A 19,854-nucleotide genomic window follows, 5' to 3' on the forward strand; every position below is an offset into this window, starting at 1 on the left:
CTGTCCGCAAACAGTGAAACACAAGCGAGATGATTTCTGGACTTGACACCAAGCAGTCCTTCCAATAGATGATATCTACACTGCGGGACGTTCCGGATTTTTTGAAAACAGTGGCATATAACTGAAGATTCATTTCGTTGTCTATAGTACTATACGTACAGCCAACGGAACAATACGAAATAACCATTTCCAACAGCCAAACAAAATGGAAACGTATAATCCGACTTGCAACTGACAGGAGCCAAATGGACGTTTTTGTTTTTTTGCCGTCCAGTAAACAAAGTCACGTGACCCGTGCAAGTTCTCTATAAGTTGAGTGAAAAAGCGGGTGTGAAGTAGAGATGTACCGATACCACTTTTGTCGCCGATACCGATACCAGCTAAAAAAGCCGATACCGATATTCGGAAACGACCGATATTCCGATACTATGTAATTATTACCTCAATTGTGCAGGGCGGACGGTTTAAAACAATAGTCTTTGAGCATAATTAATAGTGCACATTTCTTCGGATCAAAAACGAGAAATGTCACATAATAAGAAGTAAATGTTTGGGATCCAAATGCGTTAATTGATTCAGATGCATTGAGAACTTGCGCTAGTAATCTCGGCTTTGGCTACTGTTGGTGGTAAAAAAAATAAATGTTTAGCCTACTTATCGTATGAAACTGATACATTGAGTAACGTGCGTAGGATTTTGTGCCAATATAACGTCGTATTTTAAATTTTACACATCGGAACATCCATTAATATTTGATTGATATAATTCTTCATAATTAACATGTAATATTAGAAATTTTAATATAAAAATTCGGTAGCGAAAATACCCAAATTGATTGACCCAGTTTGACTGATAAATGGCTTAAAACAGGTCAGCGGGTGTGGGAACGAAACGTGCAATCGCTCATAGATCATGATCTATCCACACAAAAAATAATTTTCAAGATTAGTATTCTAACCTATTTTTTTAAAACATTCTGAATGATATTTAGAAGCTAAATATATATATCGGTCCAAACTTAGCCGATACCGATACACTACGGATACCGAAAAATTGACAAATATCGCCGATACCGGTACATCACTACATCTCTAGTGTGAAGGCCAAATACTAATAAAGAAAATAATGCATTTTTTTTTAGACACGAAAGATGGTATTATGCCTCAAAAACGTTGGTAGCTTGAGTAAATCTTCAAAATTGGATAAGGGCTTTTGTCCATTGTTTTGTAGAAATAGAGATACCATATGACTCAGCGCCATATTGAGATTGTCTAGAAAATACGTAATGGATATGAGATAAGACCCAAGAAAACAACCGATTTTCTCAATTCACTGTGTATCCATTGTGTTGTTTTGCGTGTTTTTTTGTTTAGGGGAAATCAAAATATCTTTGCTTTGGCGCTTTGCTTGGAAATCTTTGCCACAAACAGTACTTGAAATTCAAACATGCCTTGATATTATATTTATTTACGTACCTTACTTATCTTCTTATTTCCACTCATTAGTAAAACTGAGTTACATTTTATTAGTCAATTATGAATGAAGATGTCGTTCACGCAAATATTAACTTAAACCTTCTAGGTTTGTCATAAATAGCCAAGATATCTCGTGCTCACAAGCAGAAAGCATCGCGAAACTCTATCACCGAGAAGTACGTGCACCGAGCGTACGATATATGTAGCAATATGTGTTCTCGATGAATTGTATTGAAAAAACTTATGTGTGACAGTCATTGACAGATCCAATAAAACGTGTATCTACTATCTATGCGAAGCTACACGCGGCTATTTTATGAGTTGCTTAAACGTGTAAACTTGTATATCTGCTATAAACTACAGATCTTTTTGTATAATTAGTACGCTGGGTAATGGTCTCATAATATACAATTGTTTCAGTGGACCTTCGTCGAACCCATGGAAAAGCTTCATCGAACCCCAGGGATTCGATCGAACCCAAGTTAAGAAACACTGATTTATACGCAAAAACCCCTGCAATAAACAGAAGGCGTCATTCTATAATTATTTATTTTAGAATGTATCAAATTTCATATGGACTACGCGATGATCTTAGTTTAATTAAATTCAACTGAATGTAACTTATGAGTTGAAATTGATCAAGCTGGATCAGCCGTAAACGTGAATAACGTTACTGTAATAGTTGTACATAGCGACTTTCGCATAGCACACGTTAGCAAAATCAAAGCGGAAGCCGTCAACATCAAGAAAAGATTGCTGCCAAGAACATAATAAAAAATGAATAATTTTCTTCCAATCTTTCAAGTTGTATGTTGGTTAAAACTGTTCTGATGTCTTCCACCTTATTGTCTGATCTATTGCTGAACCTTCGCGATTCCATGCTAGATTTTGAGTTTCGAGCAATGAGATAACGTAAATCAGGGCTTCCCAACTCATCATCTTTAAATAAATTCAAGTTGAATTTATTGGTAAAAAAACTAACAGAAGTCTCAGTGAGAACTTTTTATTGCTCGTTATTCACAAACGTCAAGATCCAATTTAACACTAATCCAAGCACTAACCTAACAGGTGCTCTTCCGATTATTTCAGTTTTTCCAACAACATATGAGAAGTGTAAAAACTTTTATTAATGAAATAAATGTACTTATTTAATATAATTAGCACTTTATCTGTGGACCCCCTAAAATCGCACTGTGGACCACTATGGGAACCCTTGACGTAAATAAAAGGCGTTCATTTCGGAAAAAAACTATTTCTTTGGAAATCATTTATCGTATTGCATCCTAATCAAATTCATTCCTCATTTTATTTTATTATTTTGAGGTATTATAGTCGCTTTTTGATAGTATTAGGAGCATCATTACTAAGTTTGAGTTGGGTTGCGCGAGACTAACTTCCTATCTTTTCTCTATGCCTTTATGCTAGTGAATCCGTATGCGTATACTGCAAGGATACTGTAAATGGAATAAACATGACTATTCTATTCAATTAAAGAGTCCAGCTGCACACTAACACAAATGTATTTCTGTACCGTTTTGTCCGATCAGAGTCAGACTTCCTCAGACAAGCAGTTTACAACAATGGCAAGAAATAAATTTTGTAAATGAATTTGAAACATCAAATCAAGTATGACGTAATGCATAAACATTTAATTTGCATTTAGCCGTTGAAGTAATGATGGGAAAATTAGAACCACAAATATCAGTGGAGCTCATTTCAGATGTTCGTCGTTCTCTAAGTGCCCATAATTTTAATTACATTTAGTTACCCATCATTTTCGTAAATGCAGTAATAAAACTTTTTTTTTAATTACATCTGAAATAAGCTCCACTGATATTTGTACGAAACGTTACAGAAATACATTTGTGTTAGTGTGCAGCTGGACTCTTTAATCATTACTAAGGTCGTATTAATAGCTCAGTGTTGTTAGATATTTACAAATGACGTTTTTTTTTCGTTAGCCAATGTTATGATACTCTACTCTCATAATCATTTGAACTCCCTACTCCATTGCCAGTTTAAAACCTTACAAGATTGTGATACAATACTTACTGTTATTGGGTAAACTAATGCTGTCATCAAAAGTAGGAGTGTGAGATTATCAATGAAGTATTTCTTTTGGTGCAAAAATAAGTCAGAATAATATATGTAATAACTAATGTCAACAACTCCAATACCAAAATAAATTTCATACTGCCACGCCTTCTAATTTGTCATTCCACGAAGTTGCCGCAGCCTCTTGGGCTCATTAATTGCAGCTCTTTTATAAACAGACCACGTAGGAGAAGAGCCACGCGTCACACATAAACTGTTAAACCGAGGAATTTTATATTCATTTTTATTTGTATAAAACTGCTCATGCAATTAATTAGCAAAACGTGTATAGACATAGATAGAGCACATTCTCAAGCCAGATTCATCATCACCTACACTTGTATACAAAGCAATCATCTACATTGTTCTAAATAGCATTTTTCATTTAAACACAAAATATCACAAAGTATATTGAATATAAATATTAAGTTTTGTGAATAATTCCGAGCAAGACGAAAAAACAAAAATACCCACATTTATTTCACATTTTACTCTGGTTGTTAGCAGTCAATTCATTACCACTGAACTGGGCAATTATTGCTATTATACTTTTGAATAATATTTGTGTAAGTACTTATTGAGATATTGAGTTCGAGAGATAGTAATTAGGTATTAGAACAATAGAAATATGTTTTCATATATGTCAATTTTTACCATGTCTCCCATGTTTTACTAACTACTGATAAAACGTTGGCCCAATCGTCTTTAATTTCTTCCGGTATTGCAACCACTGTCGAAAAAAAAGTTGAAGATATATGTTGACATTTTATAACAAGCATAGAGCACGAAGTCTAAATCTAACCAATCAACCAGTAGAGTTTTGACTTATAGCACGTTGATTAATATTGATAAATGTCAATTTCTCAAAATAAAAAGAACTTATTCCGAACCTCCGATTTGACAAGAAAAAAAAATATGCAAAATTGAACCATAATATTCTGTAACTTCTTTCCGGTATATGCTGATAAATTTGGACGCTTCTTCATTTTCATGTAAAAGTGCTTCGTGTCCTTTATCAGCCATTTCGTTGAGTTAATATCTGTCCATCGTTTCTGTGCCTCCGCCAGAAGTTTGGCTTTCTGTGACCACAGAGAGTCGTTATTCCTACTTTCAACCATGAACAGCCGTTGTTCATGGCAACAAATATAAAGATAAAAATCGGTAGATAGGTTTGATTGGGATTGGGAACAAGTTACATTTATTGATAAAGGACTAACAGAAGTCTCAGTGAGAACTTTGTAACTAACATCAAGATCCAATTTTAATCCAAGCACTAATCTAACATTTCCTCTTCCGTTCATTTCAGTTTATCCAACAACACACGAGAAGAGCAACAACTTGTACTTATTCAATATAATTAGCACTTTATCTGTTGACCCCCTGAGTTCCCGCTGTGTCCACTTGGACAACGTTGAGAAGCCGTGAGGTAAATGAACCGTCATATCGGGATCAAACTGTTTCGTTGGAAATCATTTATCATATCGCGTCCTAACCTAATTAATTACTATAGTCGCTTTTAAATGGTATTGGAAGCATCATTACTAAGGTCGTGTTAATAGCACAGTGTTGTTGGATAATTACAAATTTCGGTGCTCCCGAAGTATGCGAACCAAGATGGCGGACATCGGAACGTAACATGGGTAACAGGTTAGGGTTAGGCGATAATTTTTTTCCAATTTTCCTTATTTTAGTCCTATTATCAGTTCGAAGACTAGCCAAAAGCCTCCCGTAGTATTTATACCTAAAATTATGGCCTAACCCTAACCTTGTACACATATTACATTCCGATGTCCGCCATCTTGGTTCGCATACTTCGGGAGCCCACAAATTTCCCTAGCCAATGTTATGATACCATACTCTCATAATCATTAGAACTCCCTACTCCATTACCAGTGTAAAACCTTACAAGATTGTGATACAATACATACGGTTATGGAGCAAACCAATGCTGTTATCAAAAGTAAGAGTATAAGATAATCAATAAGATATTTCTTTTGGAAGAAAAATAAGTCAGAATATATATGTAATAACTGAAGTCCAAATCTCCAAGATCAATCTAAATTCCGTACTGGCAGGCCTTCTAATTTGTCAATCCCTGAAATTGCAGCAGTCTTTTGGCCTCAATAATTGTAGCGTATTTATAAACAGACCCCGTAATAGAAGAACCACGCATCACACATAAACTGTTGAAACGAGGAATTTTCGATTCATTTTTATTTGTATAAAACTGCTAATGCATTTGAATTGCAAAACGTGTATATGCAAAGATAGAGCACATTCTGAAGCTAGATTCGCCATCACCTACACTTGTATACAAAGCAATCATCTACATTGTTCTAAATAGCATTTTTCATTTAAACACAAAATATTAGAAAGCATATTGAATATAAATATTAAGTTTTGTGAATAATTCCGAGCAAGGACGAAAAAACAAAATTACCACATTCAGCTACTTAAGCTTTGGCGCTGGTCTAACTTTTTTTACACTTTACTCGGGTATTAGCAGTCTATTCATTAACACTGAACTGTACGTAATAGAACAAGAGAAACGTGTTTTCGTGTATATGATTATATATATGTCAATTGTTGCGTACTTCTGCTCTTCTCAGATATTCTTTCGTGAGTTTGACTTTTTCATTCCTATGGTTTTCACTGGCCCAATCAGTGGCTTTCTCATAAGACTCGACGGCCACCCTGTAATGTTCAATTGCTTCACCAAATTGATTGTTTTCGCTGTAGGCAAGTGCAGCATTGTGATGACAATGTCCGAATACTCGACGTTTGACGGCGTCGTTGTTATATTCCTTTTCCATAAGTTGAATGACGGATAAGTTGACCGTCACAGATTTCTCTCGAATATCACAGTAGTAATAGCAGAGAGCGACGTTATATAAACACCAGACTTCGTTAATAAATTTCACTTTTGGCTCTGCATCTGCAACGCATGGTACCAACTCAGACATCTCCAGCAGGAGGGGTAGAACACAACAGTGAATCACTTTTTTCATCATATTGTCCTCTTTGGTGATTTTCTTAATAATTGATGTTATTTTTTCTACAGTCTCCTTTATTCCCAGAACAGAGAAATTGCGTTTTGTACTGATGTGATGCAGTTTTGCAGCAACATAAAAACAGATGATAGAAATAATATTCAACTGTTTTTCCGCTAATATACTCCCCATGTTCATTACATCTTTTACTTTACCAACAAATTGTCGCAAAAAATCATCTTCTATTACAAGTTCTTCTAAACTTTGCCTCTTCAGATGTTTGCATATTGAAGCCAGAGCATTTCTCACTCTGTCTCCACCTTCCATGTTCTTGTCGCGAATGTCTATCATTATCTCATTGTAGAGTGTCTCCCATGTTTTACTAACTACTGATAAAACGTTGGCCCAATCGTCTTTATTTTCTTCCGGTATTGCAACCACTGTCGAATAAAAAGTTGAAGATATATGTTGACAATTTATAACAAGCATAGAGCACGAAGTCTAAATCTAACCAATCAAAAAGTAGAGTTTTGGCTTCTAGCACGTTGATTAATATCGATAAATGTCAATTTCTCAAAAAAAGAACTTATTCAGAACCTCCGATTTGACAAGAAAAAAATATATACAAAATTGAAGCATATTATTCTGTACCTTCTTTCCGGTATATGCTGATAAATTTGGACGCTTCTTCATTTTCATGTAAAAGTGCTTCGTGTCCTTTATCAGCCATTTCGTTGAGTTGATATCTGTCCATCGTTTCTGTGCCTCCGCCAGAAGTTTGGCTTTCTATGACCATGGAGAGTCGTTATTCCTACTTTCAACCATGTACAGCCGTTGTTCATGGCAACAAATTATAAGTATAAAAGTCGGTAGATAGGTTTGATTGGGAAATTCAATCCACTTGAGTATTACAAATACATTCTTTTAAGGATATTTCCGTCTTATTGATATATTTATAGTACAATAACTTACCCAATTGAGTAGCTATGCCGCGAGCAGGTGGAGATCTGGAATATCAAGTAACATGAATCGTTATATAACCGACCTTGAATTACGCGTCAATGTTACATCATATATGTTATAACTTTTGGGAAATCTGCATATAAGCTGATCATTAGAGTATTGAATATGCTTTTTTTGCGTTGAAACAATACTTTTTTAGTTCAATCTTTTTATTCATCTGGTATTGTCCTAATCGAAATCCAGAATTCAAAATTGAAACGGCGAAGTTTTAGTGGGAAATACTAGGCAACTAAAATTCTTCTGTGGCAGAGTTTACAAACACCCGCTTGAAATGGCTGTAATTTGAGTAATAAAATAATAATATTTTGGGAGTGTTGAATCACTTACACGTGATTATGTATTATATCTCCATGATGATGATGGTATTCATTATTTATTGCACCAATGTGGAAAACATTGTTAATAACTCGTGGCTCTGCTGCCAGCCGCAGTTCTTCAGGTGGATTTGCTTCTGCCATGTCAGTATTGGAAGCTTCATGAGTATTGGAAGTCAGTATTGGAAGTCTTCATCATCTTAATTTATGTGTAAAGATAAAAATATACAGTAAGAAAGAAGATTAAATTCGGAATTAATGCAGCTCTACTCGAAGCCCTCACTCGAGCCAATAGTGACAAATATAATATACATATTTAAATGGGTATGAATCCCAGGAAGACAAATGCGGCAATGGAGACTATATTAAAAAAAATTATGATATTCATTACATTCTCGTAAATATACGTCAACATGAAAACTAAAATAACATACAAGATCTTTCTATTGTAAAGCAATGCTGATTGATATTCCACAATGTATGTTTTTGTACAAAAATTAATTTAACAGTATTGAATGACCTCAAAACAACTTTACCATAATTAGCTACTCAATTTCAATCTTAACTCTTAACAACAAGAAGTTAGCAAAACAATTCATAGCATATAATCACAGCATATAATTCAATAAGTGCAATCCTTCAAAAAAAAAAAACTACAAAACTTGAACAACTGTAAAACTAAAACGAATTAACGATACAGTTTCATTTTGATAGAGTGAACTTCATCCATAGGTTGGTTATTTGTCCTATACAAAATTGATATTAAATTATTGACAAAGCTTCCTGTGCCGTGATTCTGTAAAAAGTGCAAAATTAACGGAATCGTCGCGCTCATAATGACATTTGATCTTATCTTCCACAATGCAATTTACTGAAGGACGCAAGTATTCAAATACAAGTTATATATATTTTTTATTTACGGTGGATCTATTGAGTTAAAATTGTGTAACTAGCACTTCACGTTCGATAGGTTGGTACATTCATTTATCTACTCGTGTTTCAACTTGTCTAAGGACAATAAATACCGTATATACAAAAAGCAAAACAAAATAAACCATCTTGTTGGATGAGTAACATTTAGGCTATGAAGTCCTTGTTGTATCTAAGCTTTTACTGGTAATATAATTAATTAAGAGACGAAGAACGTACGATATAGCGTAATATTAAATGAGATTAACTGAGATAAATCACATTTATAGAAACGCACAGTTAAATATATGATAATATCTAGTGCCTACTCCCGTCGCATATTTCATCTCTTGATATTTAGGCTGATAATCCCGCTTGTTTAATTATTGTTGTAACCTGTGGGTTGGCCATAGATAACGATAATTTAAACATTTTATCTATTACACTCTAAATTGATTAAATCGGTAAATCTGAATTTACATAAAAACTATCTACAATTATTGAACTCATTAGAGGTGATATCGCGCGTTAATAGACACATTTGTAAAAACTAAACCTATTAATGAGATAACAACATTGTTATGGGAATATGCAACAATTAGTGCGATAAAAAGTGGAAGTTAATCACAGCAATACACTTAAATAGGCCGAAGTAACAACAGAGACGATCACAGTTTCATTCTAAGACTAAAACGTACATCACCTTATGAACCTGACCAATGCGCACTTATTCAGGCACAAATACGGTTCAATGTTTAACGTCGCTCCTACTATTCGGGTATATTTTGGGCACCCAGAGATTTTTTGTCCAGTAAACGACACAAAATTTCTTTTATGTCCGACAGATAACAGCAGAACAGTCGGGAAAATACGACCAACAGCGTTTGCGAAGAAGAAAAAAAGCGAACCAGGTTACGATTGATGCAATTCTCGGCAACGAAAGTGAAGATGAGAAACATAATCAATCAAAAAGAAGGTCAAACGGGACATCTGTCAACAATCCTGATACCTCGGTCGATTCTGGAATTCTATCCAACTTTGATTCAGAGTCGTCATACTCCAGCAGCATCAGTGTTTATGAACCGCATAAATCTTTTGATTCAACTTCAGATCGATATCATTCCGTCTGTCATCTCTCAGAACGACAGAATGATTGGATGGTGTTTCACTACGATTCCCCCAATTTTAACAATATGACCACAATGAAGTATAGCGAATTATTGCATTCAACTCCAGTGCCAATGACCCAATATGAACAGTTTTACCCGGACATTAACGAGTCATTTACGCTTTCTCCTATTGCTCAAGACTCAAAATCTAGCATCGGGAATAGATCAAACACTAAGGTGGAAAGAATCAGAACGGTTTTCACCAACATACAACTTGAAAGATTAGAGAAAGAATTTCCACAACAACGTTATTTGGTTGGTGAAGATAGAACAGCACTGGCAAATGAATTGAAACTCGGGAAAGCTCAAATCAAGATTTGGTTTCAAAACAGAAGAACAAAATTTAAAAAGCAGATGTGTAAGGAGTCACCTGTTATTGTCGATGACAATTGAAAAATTTTCTCCATTTTTAAATTTTGCACTTCGAACAAGTTCCAATGATTTTTTAAAACTATTATATCTTTTTTTTATTTTTAATAAAGCAAGTGAGTTCTAACAATTATTTTTATTTGATCGTTACGAAATTTGGAAGCACCGTCATGTGGGAAACCCATGTGAATATACGCTTGAGTAAGGCCCTGGGCAAAATATTGGAAATTGGGAATATATCATAATTGAACTGTTGGGCTGGGTGGTTGACGGAAGATACTGCGCAGTGCGCGTGCCTTCGATTTCAGTTGAGAACAATTATGGGTGATATAGTGCAGAATCAAGTACAGACTGGTATAGTAAAAAGACAGGCCCCGGCATGCGATAAGTTAACTCTTGTTATCGGCTTTTCTCTTACCTGATATGGACATGAAATATCTCATCCTGGACATGGCTGTAATTGGCTTTAAGATCAATACTGTTTTACTGCTCATTCTTTCAGTTGGTCATGTATAACTAACTGATGTAGATCAATAGCCGCATGATCAATTGGAAATTAATTTATTGATTCAAATAGTGTTGGTAGAAAACTGATGTAATAGGTGTTTCTGAGACCAAACCAGGAGAAGCCTCACCTGCTGTATCCATAGCTGGATATGACCTCATACGCAAAGACTCCTGTACCACAGCAGGAGGGGTCGGTCTGTATATATTTGAATGTATCACATTTCATATAAGCTACGCGATGATCTTGTTTAATTCAAATTTGATAGGAAAACTTACGGATTAATATTGATCAAGCTGGATCAACCCAAAACGCGAACAGTTGTACCCATCGTATAAATTTATTATTTTTTATCGCATATATTTGATGATTTTAACGGGAGGGGTTAGATGTGGGGAGTTCAGGTAAGATTGGCGGGAGAAATTATACGTAGAAATCTCAGGTAGGGTTAGGCATGTTGAAATCATGTAGGAGTGTGGGTTTAGCGGGGGACAATTACGTGCGAGAGGGTAGCTGGACTCATCGCCGGCGCAGGGTGGTTTTCGTAACCGCTGGTCGGTTATGTCTTCCTTCACCTTCAAATCCATGCATCTGAAATTATAACTGACCAATTAACCACATTAACACATGGTAGCCGAACGCGAGGCTGCGGTACGGTATATGATTAGGTCGTAATCAATGTTAATCAATGTCTGCGTGAACAGAAGCTCAACCTTCTTCAGCAAGTGCCCTTATAATCCATGGTTGATATTGTGTAGTTTTGAGCTACACGTGCAGCGGAATTACATGCAAGTCACGTACACATCTCAGTATGTTCCGCCAACCGCCAAGTCCAATTGAATTCTGATGAATGCTCAATACTCGTTATTTTCAGCCATGGCCTTACTCCAGCGTATTTTTCGTTGGTTCTCGATAGGGCAATATTTTTGGAGGTTCCAATGATTGAAAAATTGGTCATAACTCAATTGTTTTTAATTTGCTTTATTATAAAAAAGAAAAGAAATTAAAACATGAAAATCATTGGAACTTGTTCAAAGTGCAGAAATTTAAAAATGAAGAAAAAATTTCAGTTATCATCGACAATAACAGGTGATTCCTTACACATCTGCTTCCTAAATTTTATTCTTCTGTTCTGAAACCAAACCTTGATTTGAGCTTCCCCTAGTTTCAATACTTTTGCCAGTGCTGTTCTATCTTTACCAACTAAATAACGTTGTTGTGAAAATTCTTTTTCTAATCTTTCAAGTTGTTTGTTGGTGAAAACCGTTCTGCTTCTTTTTACTTTAGTCTCTGATGTATTCCGGATCCTTTGAGATTTCATGTTATATTTTGAGTCTTGACCAATAGGAGAAAGCGTAAACGACCCGTTCATGTCTGGATGAAACTGTTTATATTGGGCCATGGGCTCTGGAGTTGAATGCAATAATCCACTATGTATTCTTGAAATCATATTGTCAATATTGGGAGAATCGTAATGGGCGACCTTCCAATCATTCTGTTGTTTTTGGAGATAACTGACAGCTTGGTATCGACCTGAAGTTGAATCGAAAGATTTATGCGGTTCATAAACATTGAAACTGCTGGAGTTTGACGACTCTGAATCAAAGTTGGATATAACTCCAGAATCAACGGATGTATCAGGATTGTTGACAGACGACTCGTTGGACTTTCTTCTTCTTTTTGATGGATTATGTTTCTCATCTTCACTTTCGTTGCCGAGGATTGCATCAATCGTAAACCTGGTTCGCTTTTTATTCTTATTTACGATCGCTGTTGATATTATTTCCCCGACTCTTCTGTTGTAATCTGGTGGACATAAAAAGAATCCAGTGTCGTTTACTGGACAAAGATACTCTGGATGCCCAAAATATCCCCGAAATGAATGAGCGACGTTGAACATAGTACAGTATTGTCGCTTGAACAAATGCGTATTAGTCAGATTCATAATGTACCGTGCGTTATACTCTTAAAAAGAAAATATGTTCTTCTCCGTTGTTACGTCGGCCTATTTAAGTGTATCGCTGCGATAACTTGCACTTTTTATCGCACAAATTAATGCATATTCCGATAACATTGTTGTTATCTCATTAGTAGGTTTAGTTTTCACAATAGCGTCTATTAACGCTCGATATCACTTCTAATGAGTTCAAATATCGTAGATAGACGTTTATGTGAATTCAGATGTTCCGAATAATCAGGTTAAAGTGTAATTGATAAAATGTTTAAATTATTGTTATCAATGTAATCAGGAGGATATGATATATAAAGTAATTATTATAGGTTTGTAGATATTATAATATAATTGACCGCGCGTTCCAATAATACTGATCATTTCATCATCACTAACATGCTATTTTGAAACTTTCATTGCATATTGAACATATCCTATATTTTCCAGTTCACGTGACTTACAGAAAAACTACATAAATTGATCGCACGTAACAAAATGAATAGATATAATTGCAATTAATTAGATAGAAGTTTCCTTTACAAGTGATGAGGAAGACTCATAGAAAATTGAGTGAAAATATCCATCTCATTTAATATTACGCTATAGTGTATGTATTTTGTCTCCCTAGTGTATTACCTATCAAACTTGAGATACAATAAGGAATATGAGTTGAATGTCACGCACCAACCAGAATACTTTATTTATCTTGTTTTGTATATATTTATTGTTCTTAGACAGGTTGAAACATGAATAGATAAATAAATATACCAACCTCTCGAACGTGAAGAGCTAGTTACACAAATTTAACTCAAGAGTTCCACTGTGAAATAAAAATATATATACAACTTGTGTCGTCGAGGATATCAAACATCTCCCACAGGTGGGAAGTGGGGAATTACTTTTAAAATAAACATTATTTCATTAAAAGAACAGTATAGATTAAATAATATAATAAACTCAACAATTCCGTTAATTTTGCTTTTTTTATATAGAATATCGGAAGATGAAGTCAATAATTTACTTTCAATTTTGTATAGGTCAGGTAACCAACCTAAGAAATTAGTTCACTCCATCAACATGAAAGTGTACTGTTGAGTCAACTCTTTCTTGTTAATACTGAAATTGAGTAGTTGATTATGAAAAAGTTCATTCAAGGTTATTACCTACTAATTTTGTATATAAACATACATTGTGGAATATTAGCTCTGCTTCATTTATAATAATATTTTATAAATTTCCCGAGGTAGTCGAATATAGCAATAACAAGTTCTTACAATGTAATTTTAGTAAACATGTTCATGTTGATTTTGAATAATGTAAAAGATATTCCTGATATTTTCCTAATATAGTATTCATTGCCGTAGATACATTTATTTATGTACATTTGTCACTATTGACTTGAGAGAGAGGTTAGAAACAAGTTGCATAGACTTCGGATTTATATCCGTTATTAAATAGTTTTCTCCATGTACATTAAATTTAGATGAATGCACTTTTATAAGATATTAAGAAAACTTTTAACGAACGACCCGTAGCGCATCAAGCTTCCAATACCAACATGGCGGAAGCGAATCCAACCGAAGACTTGCGACTGACAGAAGAGCCACGAGTTATTAACAATGTTTACAACATTGGTACTATACATAATCAATACCACCATCATCATGGAGATTTAATACATAATCACATGTAAGTGAACCACCACTCTTTAAATATCATCATTATTTTTATTATTCCAATTACAACCATTTCGTGTAGGTGCGTGTAAACTCCGACCCCGAAGAATTATTCTGGATATTATAGCGAACAGGGCAAGCCGAGTTCGATGAATAGATTGAAGAATAGTATTGCTTCAGTGCAAAAAACTTATTAAATGCGCCAATGGCATGCTTATATGCAGACTTCTTGAAAAAATTTAAATATAATTGACGTAAAGTTGATGCATAATTTCAGTTCGGATATGTAACGATTCTTGTTATTTGATATTCTAGAAATCAACCTGGCTGCGGAACATCTACTCAACTGGGTAAGTTGCTATGTTATGAATATTTATCAATAAGAAGAAAAACGTTATTGTCATGTTTGGGTGAATTGATTTTTTTTTCTATCAAACTCTTTATATATACCAAATTATATTCTTTTATTCGTTGCCATGGACAATTGCTGTTCATTGTAGATTTTTGTAGAATTAACGACTTGCTATGGTCACAGAAAGCCAAACTTTTGGGAAAGGCACAGAAGCGCCAGACAAGTCTCAACTCAACAAAATGGCTGATGAAGGACACGAAGCTCTTTTGCATGAAAATGAAGAAGCGTCCAAATCCATCAACTTATACCGGAAAGAAGGTATCCTACAGAGTAATATGCTTGAATTTAGTATTGGTTAGAATCACTACATAGTACACCCCACCTATTCAAAACACATTTTTATTCGTCTAAAACACAATGATACACATGTTTAAACCGACGCAATAAGTTCTTATTTACTTAATTTAAACGCTGCATTCACTTATCTTCTTTAACAGTTAAATTGTTGGCCAGTAAAATTGACCCTCTCTCAAATATCATAATAAAAATTCACTAAACGTCGTATAAAAATTTTGGGGATTTTTTGCGCCAATTTGTAGGTTCTGACAAAGTTCTTTTTACTTGAGAAATTGGCATTTATCAATAATGATTAAAATGCTATATAGACCAAATTCTCCTTCTTCAGAAGCGCGGCGCGTTCTTATTATTTTGTCAGGCATACCAAATGGAAAAGAGTAGACGATGTTGGAGAAGTTCCCAAAATAAGAATTATCAATTTTATATGTTAGAGTTTTTTTACCATATCGTTGTAAATTTTATTATACACAATCAGGGCGTTACACAAAAAGATTATTAAAGTGTCGGCCCAACTCTACCTTTTCTGAGATAGACCAGTGGATAGTGAAAGGCAGTTATGTACACACAGACTGACAAATACAACATCGTAATAACTCATCGATTTTTGTTATACAACACAGATTTGAAAGATAAAAAGATACAAAATGTAAAGTAGGTCAATGCATGTGACTGCATCCAGTCTTTTCGTGATCTTTCGTGAATGAGATTGCAGAGATTTTGCTACTGATTGCTGAATTGCGCAAATGTCGCAGTTTTTGTTTTTAGAATTTGACAAGCCAGTGCTTGTGTGTGGATATAAATTGCGTTGGATTTGTTCGCATTGACTGGTTGGTGTGAAGTACAATGATAGGCGTATGAGCCAGAGGTCCTTTCACTTGAAAGTGAGGTTAACCAACGCGTTACGGGTCTCTATAAAACTCAATATATCGAAATCTCACAAATATAATTCGCGGATGATATGGTAAAGCACTGTCACGTACATTCTCTTGTGATATTAACATTGAAGATCTTACGCACATTCGTCGTTGAACAAATATCATTGCCTGACCACTCGACAGTATTACTTGCCGCTGGCAGATAATCTGAAGTGAATTAAAATCAACAGAAGGAAATGTTAAAAAATCTCAGTCTAATGAGATTTTCTCATTTTGATTGCTGCCCAATATCGTCCACTGTCATTTGATGTATATGGCTGTAATGACCGATCGCGATTGATAGAAAGAAAGAATTTTGCCTCGTTTGTTAGCGAGCCTTATAGTATGTCCAAGAAAATTGATCAATGACAAATTCTCGAGAAAATAGGAAAAAAAGAACTTAATGCGAACCAATTATTTGGCGCGAAAGAAAACTCAAAAATGTCTTTCGATTTTTTCAGGGCTAAATGATGGTTTATTAACTTTTAACGATGGAACCCTTGAAACCCAAACCGCCAACCTTTTTTTTCGAACGGCCAGAATATAGAGCGCTAAAGTTGAAAAAAATTATACAAGTTTAAAACATATTTTAATGTGACCATGGATTTATTGAAACCTAATCAAATAAAGCCCTCATTTTCTTATATTCGGAAACGGCATTTGCACCAACGTTGCATGGTACGAGCGTAACATTCCACTGCACCCCAGAAGCTTGCGGGGCCGTGATACCAGAATCATAGACTATTATTAGACCGTAAAATATAAGATAACTAACTTTTTTATTCAATAGTGGTTGCACTGCCAGAAGGAATTAAAGACGACTGGGCCAACGTTATACCAGTAGTACGTAAAACATGGGAGACACTCTATAATAAGATAATGGTAGACGTTCGCGATAAAAACATGGAAGGTGGAGACAGAGTGAGAAATGCTCTGGCTTCAATATGCAAACATCTGAAAACGCAAAGTCTAGAAGAACTTGTAATAGAAGATGATTTTTTGCGACAATTTGTTGGTCGAATAAAAGATGTAATGAACATGGGAAGTATATTAGCGGATAAACGTCTGGATATTCTTTCTATCATCTGTTTTTATGTTGCTGCGAAACTCCATCGTATCAGTGCAAAGCGCAATTTCTCTGTTCTGGGAATAAAGGAGACGGTTGAGAAAATAACATCAATTATTAAAAGAATCACCAAAGATGACAAAATGATGAAAAATGTCATTCACTGTTGTGTTCTACCTCTCCTGCTAGAGATGGCTGAATTGGTACCATGCGTTGTAGATGCAGAGCCCAGAGTGAAATTCATAAGCGAAGTCTGGTGTTTGTATAACGTCGCACTCTCCTATTACTACTGTGGAGTTCGAGAGAAATCTGTTACCGTCAACTTATCCGTCATTGAACTCATGGAAAGGGAATATAGCAGTGGTGCCCTCAAGCGACGAGTATTCGGTCATTGTCACCACAATGCTGCACTTGCCTACAGCGAAAACAATAAATTTGCCGAGGCAATTAAACATTACGGGTTGGCTGTTGAGTCTTATGAGAAAGCCACAGATTGGGCCAGCGAAAATCATAGGAATGAAAAAATTAAACGCACGAAAGAATATCTGAGAAGATCAGAAGTACGCAAAAATTAACATATATGAATGTACGTTTCTGCTGTTTACATATTACATAATTACCAGCATTGCAACTCAATATCTCAATGAGTACTTAAATGAATACTATTCAAAAATATGATTCATTAATTGTCTAGCTCAGGGGTCACCAAACTTTTTTGACCGCGGGCCGGGTATGACTCAAATTGTGTTGAAACGGGCCGGATGAATATTTTTGTCAATGCAATACAATAAATTCACAAAAGTTGGGAATATCGCAGAACATAGATCGAGAACAACCTAGGAAAAAAAATTAACAAGATTTCTATATCTAGACAACTATCCTGAGGGTAGCTGTTATCAAAACGTTGCTGTCATGAATTAGAAATGTTACAAAATCCGCGGCAAAAAATGTACGCATCACGTCTACCGTTACGCCGTGTTGAAAAACCGCTCATAAAAACGACTGCCTGCTGTAGCTTGGAATTCTATGAAATTTTGACATAATTTAGATAAAATAAACAACTATTATCTGGTATTTGAATTTTTTCAATAGCGCATAAATTTCCCAACATTCGACGCTTTTAAAAATTACGCTCCAGTTATACGTAGTGCAAATAATGATATTGTCTACGGACACCAATACAATTTATATGGACGTGTGTATTTCTTGTCTAACTTGATACTTACCAATTTTTATGAAGTTCGTACAATCAGAACATCGTTAATTATTACCCACAATGAACCACTGTCAAACTATCATGCACAACTCCAGCGTTTGTTTGCGACGATCTTTCGGCGGTGTCAATGACCGTTGCCAGAATAAAATCCTGAAATAGTCTCAATATACTATAGATGTGACGCACATCGAAAGATTAGTGATTGATATGTGTTTTTCCATATTTAGTTCAGTTCTTATCAAAAAAGTAATAGGATCATTATGGAAAAAATTGGCTGTCGGGCGGTACTAAAATTCCGATATCTCCGTTATTTCTTGACCGTTTATTCCAAACTTGGTATTGTTTTCTATTTTTACTCAGATCTTTCCACTGGAGCAGTTTTTATTTAAATCGGATGAACTTCAATTTTTTTGTAACATACCTACATGAATATCCGCATTAAAGCGGTACAAAAGTTAGTGTGGCTTTTGACGCGAGCAGTACGCGAGGGATTACAGTACTGTTAGCACAAAATAAATAAATAAATTCGACGAAATAAATTCGAAAATAAATTCGACGTTTATTTTAGCACGAAAAACAAACAGTTTCGTCGAAAGCAAGCGCCACGAGTGTACAAGTGTATCGCAGAAAACGTTACGTACTGGTAGCATTCAAAGTCGCAAAAACGAAGTTTTGTTTACAACCACGACTGAAAATCTGTCAGAGTGACAAAAGTGTCTGAGCGGATGCGGAAAGGCCTATTATTACGTCACTTTTCTGCATCTTGCCGATTGGCCAATGTTACAAAATAAACAAGGACGACGATGCTCGTGAAAATCTTCCTTGGAAAAAATTTAGCCATTTTTGCGTGTTATTGCGGACCGGATAAAATGACGCCGCGGGCCGGATAAAATGACGTCGCGGGCCGGATCCGGCCCGCGGGCCGTAGTTTGGTGACCCCTGGTCTAGCTCATTGTTTCAAAGGTGTTATCTCCACATTCAATCAGTGAATAGACCGCTCATTACTGAGCTGTGAAGTATTGACTAAAATAAGTTGAACATCGACAAAGTTTCAGGATTTGAATGCAGTTTTTTTGTTCTCTCGTTCATGCTTCATGCTTTCTAATATTTTGTGTTTAAATATATAATGCTATTTGGAACAATGTAGATGATTGCGTTGTATACATGTGTAGGTCATGATGAATCTGGCTTCAGAATGTGGTCTATCTATGCCTATACATGTACTGTATTGTCATTCAAATGCATGAGCAGTTTTGTAAAAATAAATCGAAAATTTAGCAGTTTACGGTTTATGTGTGATCCGTTTTCCTCCCGTGGTTTGTTTATAACTGCGCTAGAATTAATGAGTCTGCAATAACTTCGGGGATTGACAAATTAGAAGAGGTGCCAGTACGGATATTAGATATTTGGATTGTAATTGGAGATTTAACCTTCAATTGTTACATATATATATATTATTCTGTGTTATTTTTGC

At 35.2% G+C, this 19,854-nt stretch overlaps 4 protein-coding genes across 4 annotated transcripts in view; 2 read left to right on the forward strand and 2 right to left on the reverse strand.

Moving 5' to 3' along the window:
- Nucleotides 1-10,811, forward strand: part of LOC120329618 (uncharacterized) — a 68,777-nt gene extending 57,966 nt beyond the window's left edge. Inside the window, exon 5 of the mRNA XM_078118617.1 lies at nt 9,651-10,811. Coding sequence (XP_077974743.1) covers nt 9,651-10,367 — 717 coding nt within the window. The 3' untranslated portion in view covers nt 10,368-10,811. The remainder of the gene's footprint in view (nt 1-9,650) is intronic.
- Nucleotides 5,761-9,115, reverse strand: LOC144411668 (uncharacterized). The gene is made up of 4 exons (XM_078118572.1): nt 7,910-9,115; nt 7,532-7,566; nt 7,211-7,345; nt 5,761-6,999 (listed from the first exon to the last, which is right to left on the reverse strand). The coding sequence occupies exons 1-4, from the start codon at nt 8,038-8,040 to the stop codon at nt 6,149-6,151; spliced, it is 1,152 nt and encodes a 383-aa protein (XP_077974698.1). The 5' UTR covers nt 8,041-9,115; the 3' UTR covers nt 5,761-6,148.
- A 985-nt stretch (nt 10,812-11,796) lies between the features above and the next one.
- On the reverse strand, nt 11,797-12,821 carry LOC144430761 (uncharacterized). The gene has a single exon (XM_078118842.1). The coding sequence runs from the start codon at nt 12,791-12,793 to the stop codon at nt 11,915-11,917; it is 879 nt and encodes a 292-aa protein (XP_077974968.1). The 5' UTR covers nt 12,794-12,821; the 3' UTR covers nt 11,797-11,914.
- Nucleotides 12,822-15,015: 2,194 nt separating this feature from the next.
- LOC120330073 (uncharacterized) lies at nt 15,016-18,523 on the forward strand. The gene is made up of 2 exons (XM_039396897.2): nt 15,016-15,145; nt 16,889-18,523. Exons 1-2 carry the CDS (start codon nt 15,067-15,069, stop codon nt 17,737-17,739), a joined length of 930 nt encoding a protein of 309 aa, XP_039252831.2. The 5' UTR covers nt 15,016-15,066; the 3' UTR covers nt 17,740-18,523.
- Nucleotides 18,524-19,854: the final 1,331 nt, after the last annotated feature.

This window comes from Styela clava, chromosome 12, assembly GCF_964204865.1.
Source record: "Styela clava chromosome 12, kaStyClav1.hap1.2, whole genome shotgun sequence".
Taxonomy (NCBI): Eukaryota; Metazoa; Chordata; class Ascidiacea; order Stolidobranchia; family Styelidae; genus Styela; species Styela clava.

Excerpts from the sequence above, each read along its gene's own strand:
- LOC144411668 (XM_078118572.1), bottom strand. The coding sequence starts at position 8,040 with ATGGCAGAAGCAAATCCACCTGAAGAACTGCGGCTGGCAGCAGAGCCA. Across the intron at positions 7,346-7,531 it reads CGGCATAGCTACTCAATTGG|AAAGCCAAACTTCTGGCGGA; the intron begins GTAAGTTATTGT and ends CCATGGTCATAG. Across the intron at positions 7,000-7,210 it reads CAGCATATACCGGAAAGAAG|TGGTTGCAATACCGGAAGAA; the intron begins GTACAGAATAAT and ends TTTATTCGACAG.
- LOC144430761 (XM_078118842.1), bottom strand. The coding sequence starts at position 12,793 with ATGAATCTGACTAATACGCATTTGTTCAAGCGACAATACTGTACTATG.
- LOC120330073 (XM_039396897.2), top strand. The coding sequence starts at position 15,067 with ATGGCTGATGAAGGACACGAAGCTCTTTTGCATGAAAATGAAGAAGCG. Across the intron at positions 15,146-16,888 it reads CAACTTATACCGGAAAGAAG|TGGTTGCACTGCCAGAAGGA; the intron begins GTATCCTACAGA and ends TTTATTCAATAG.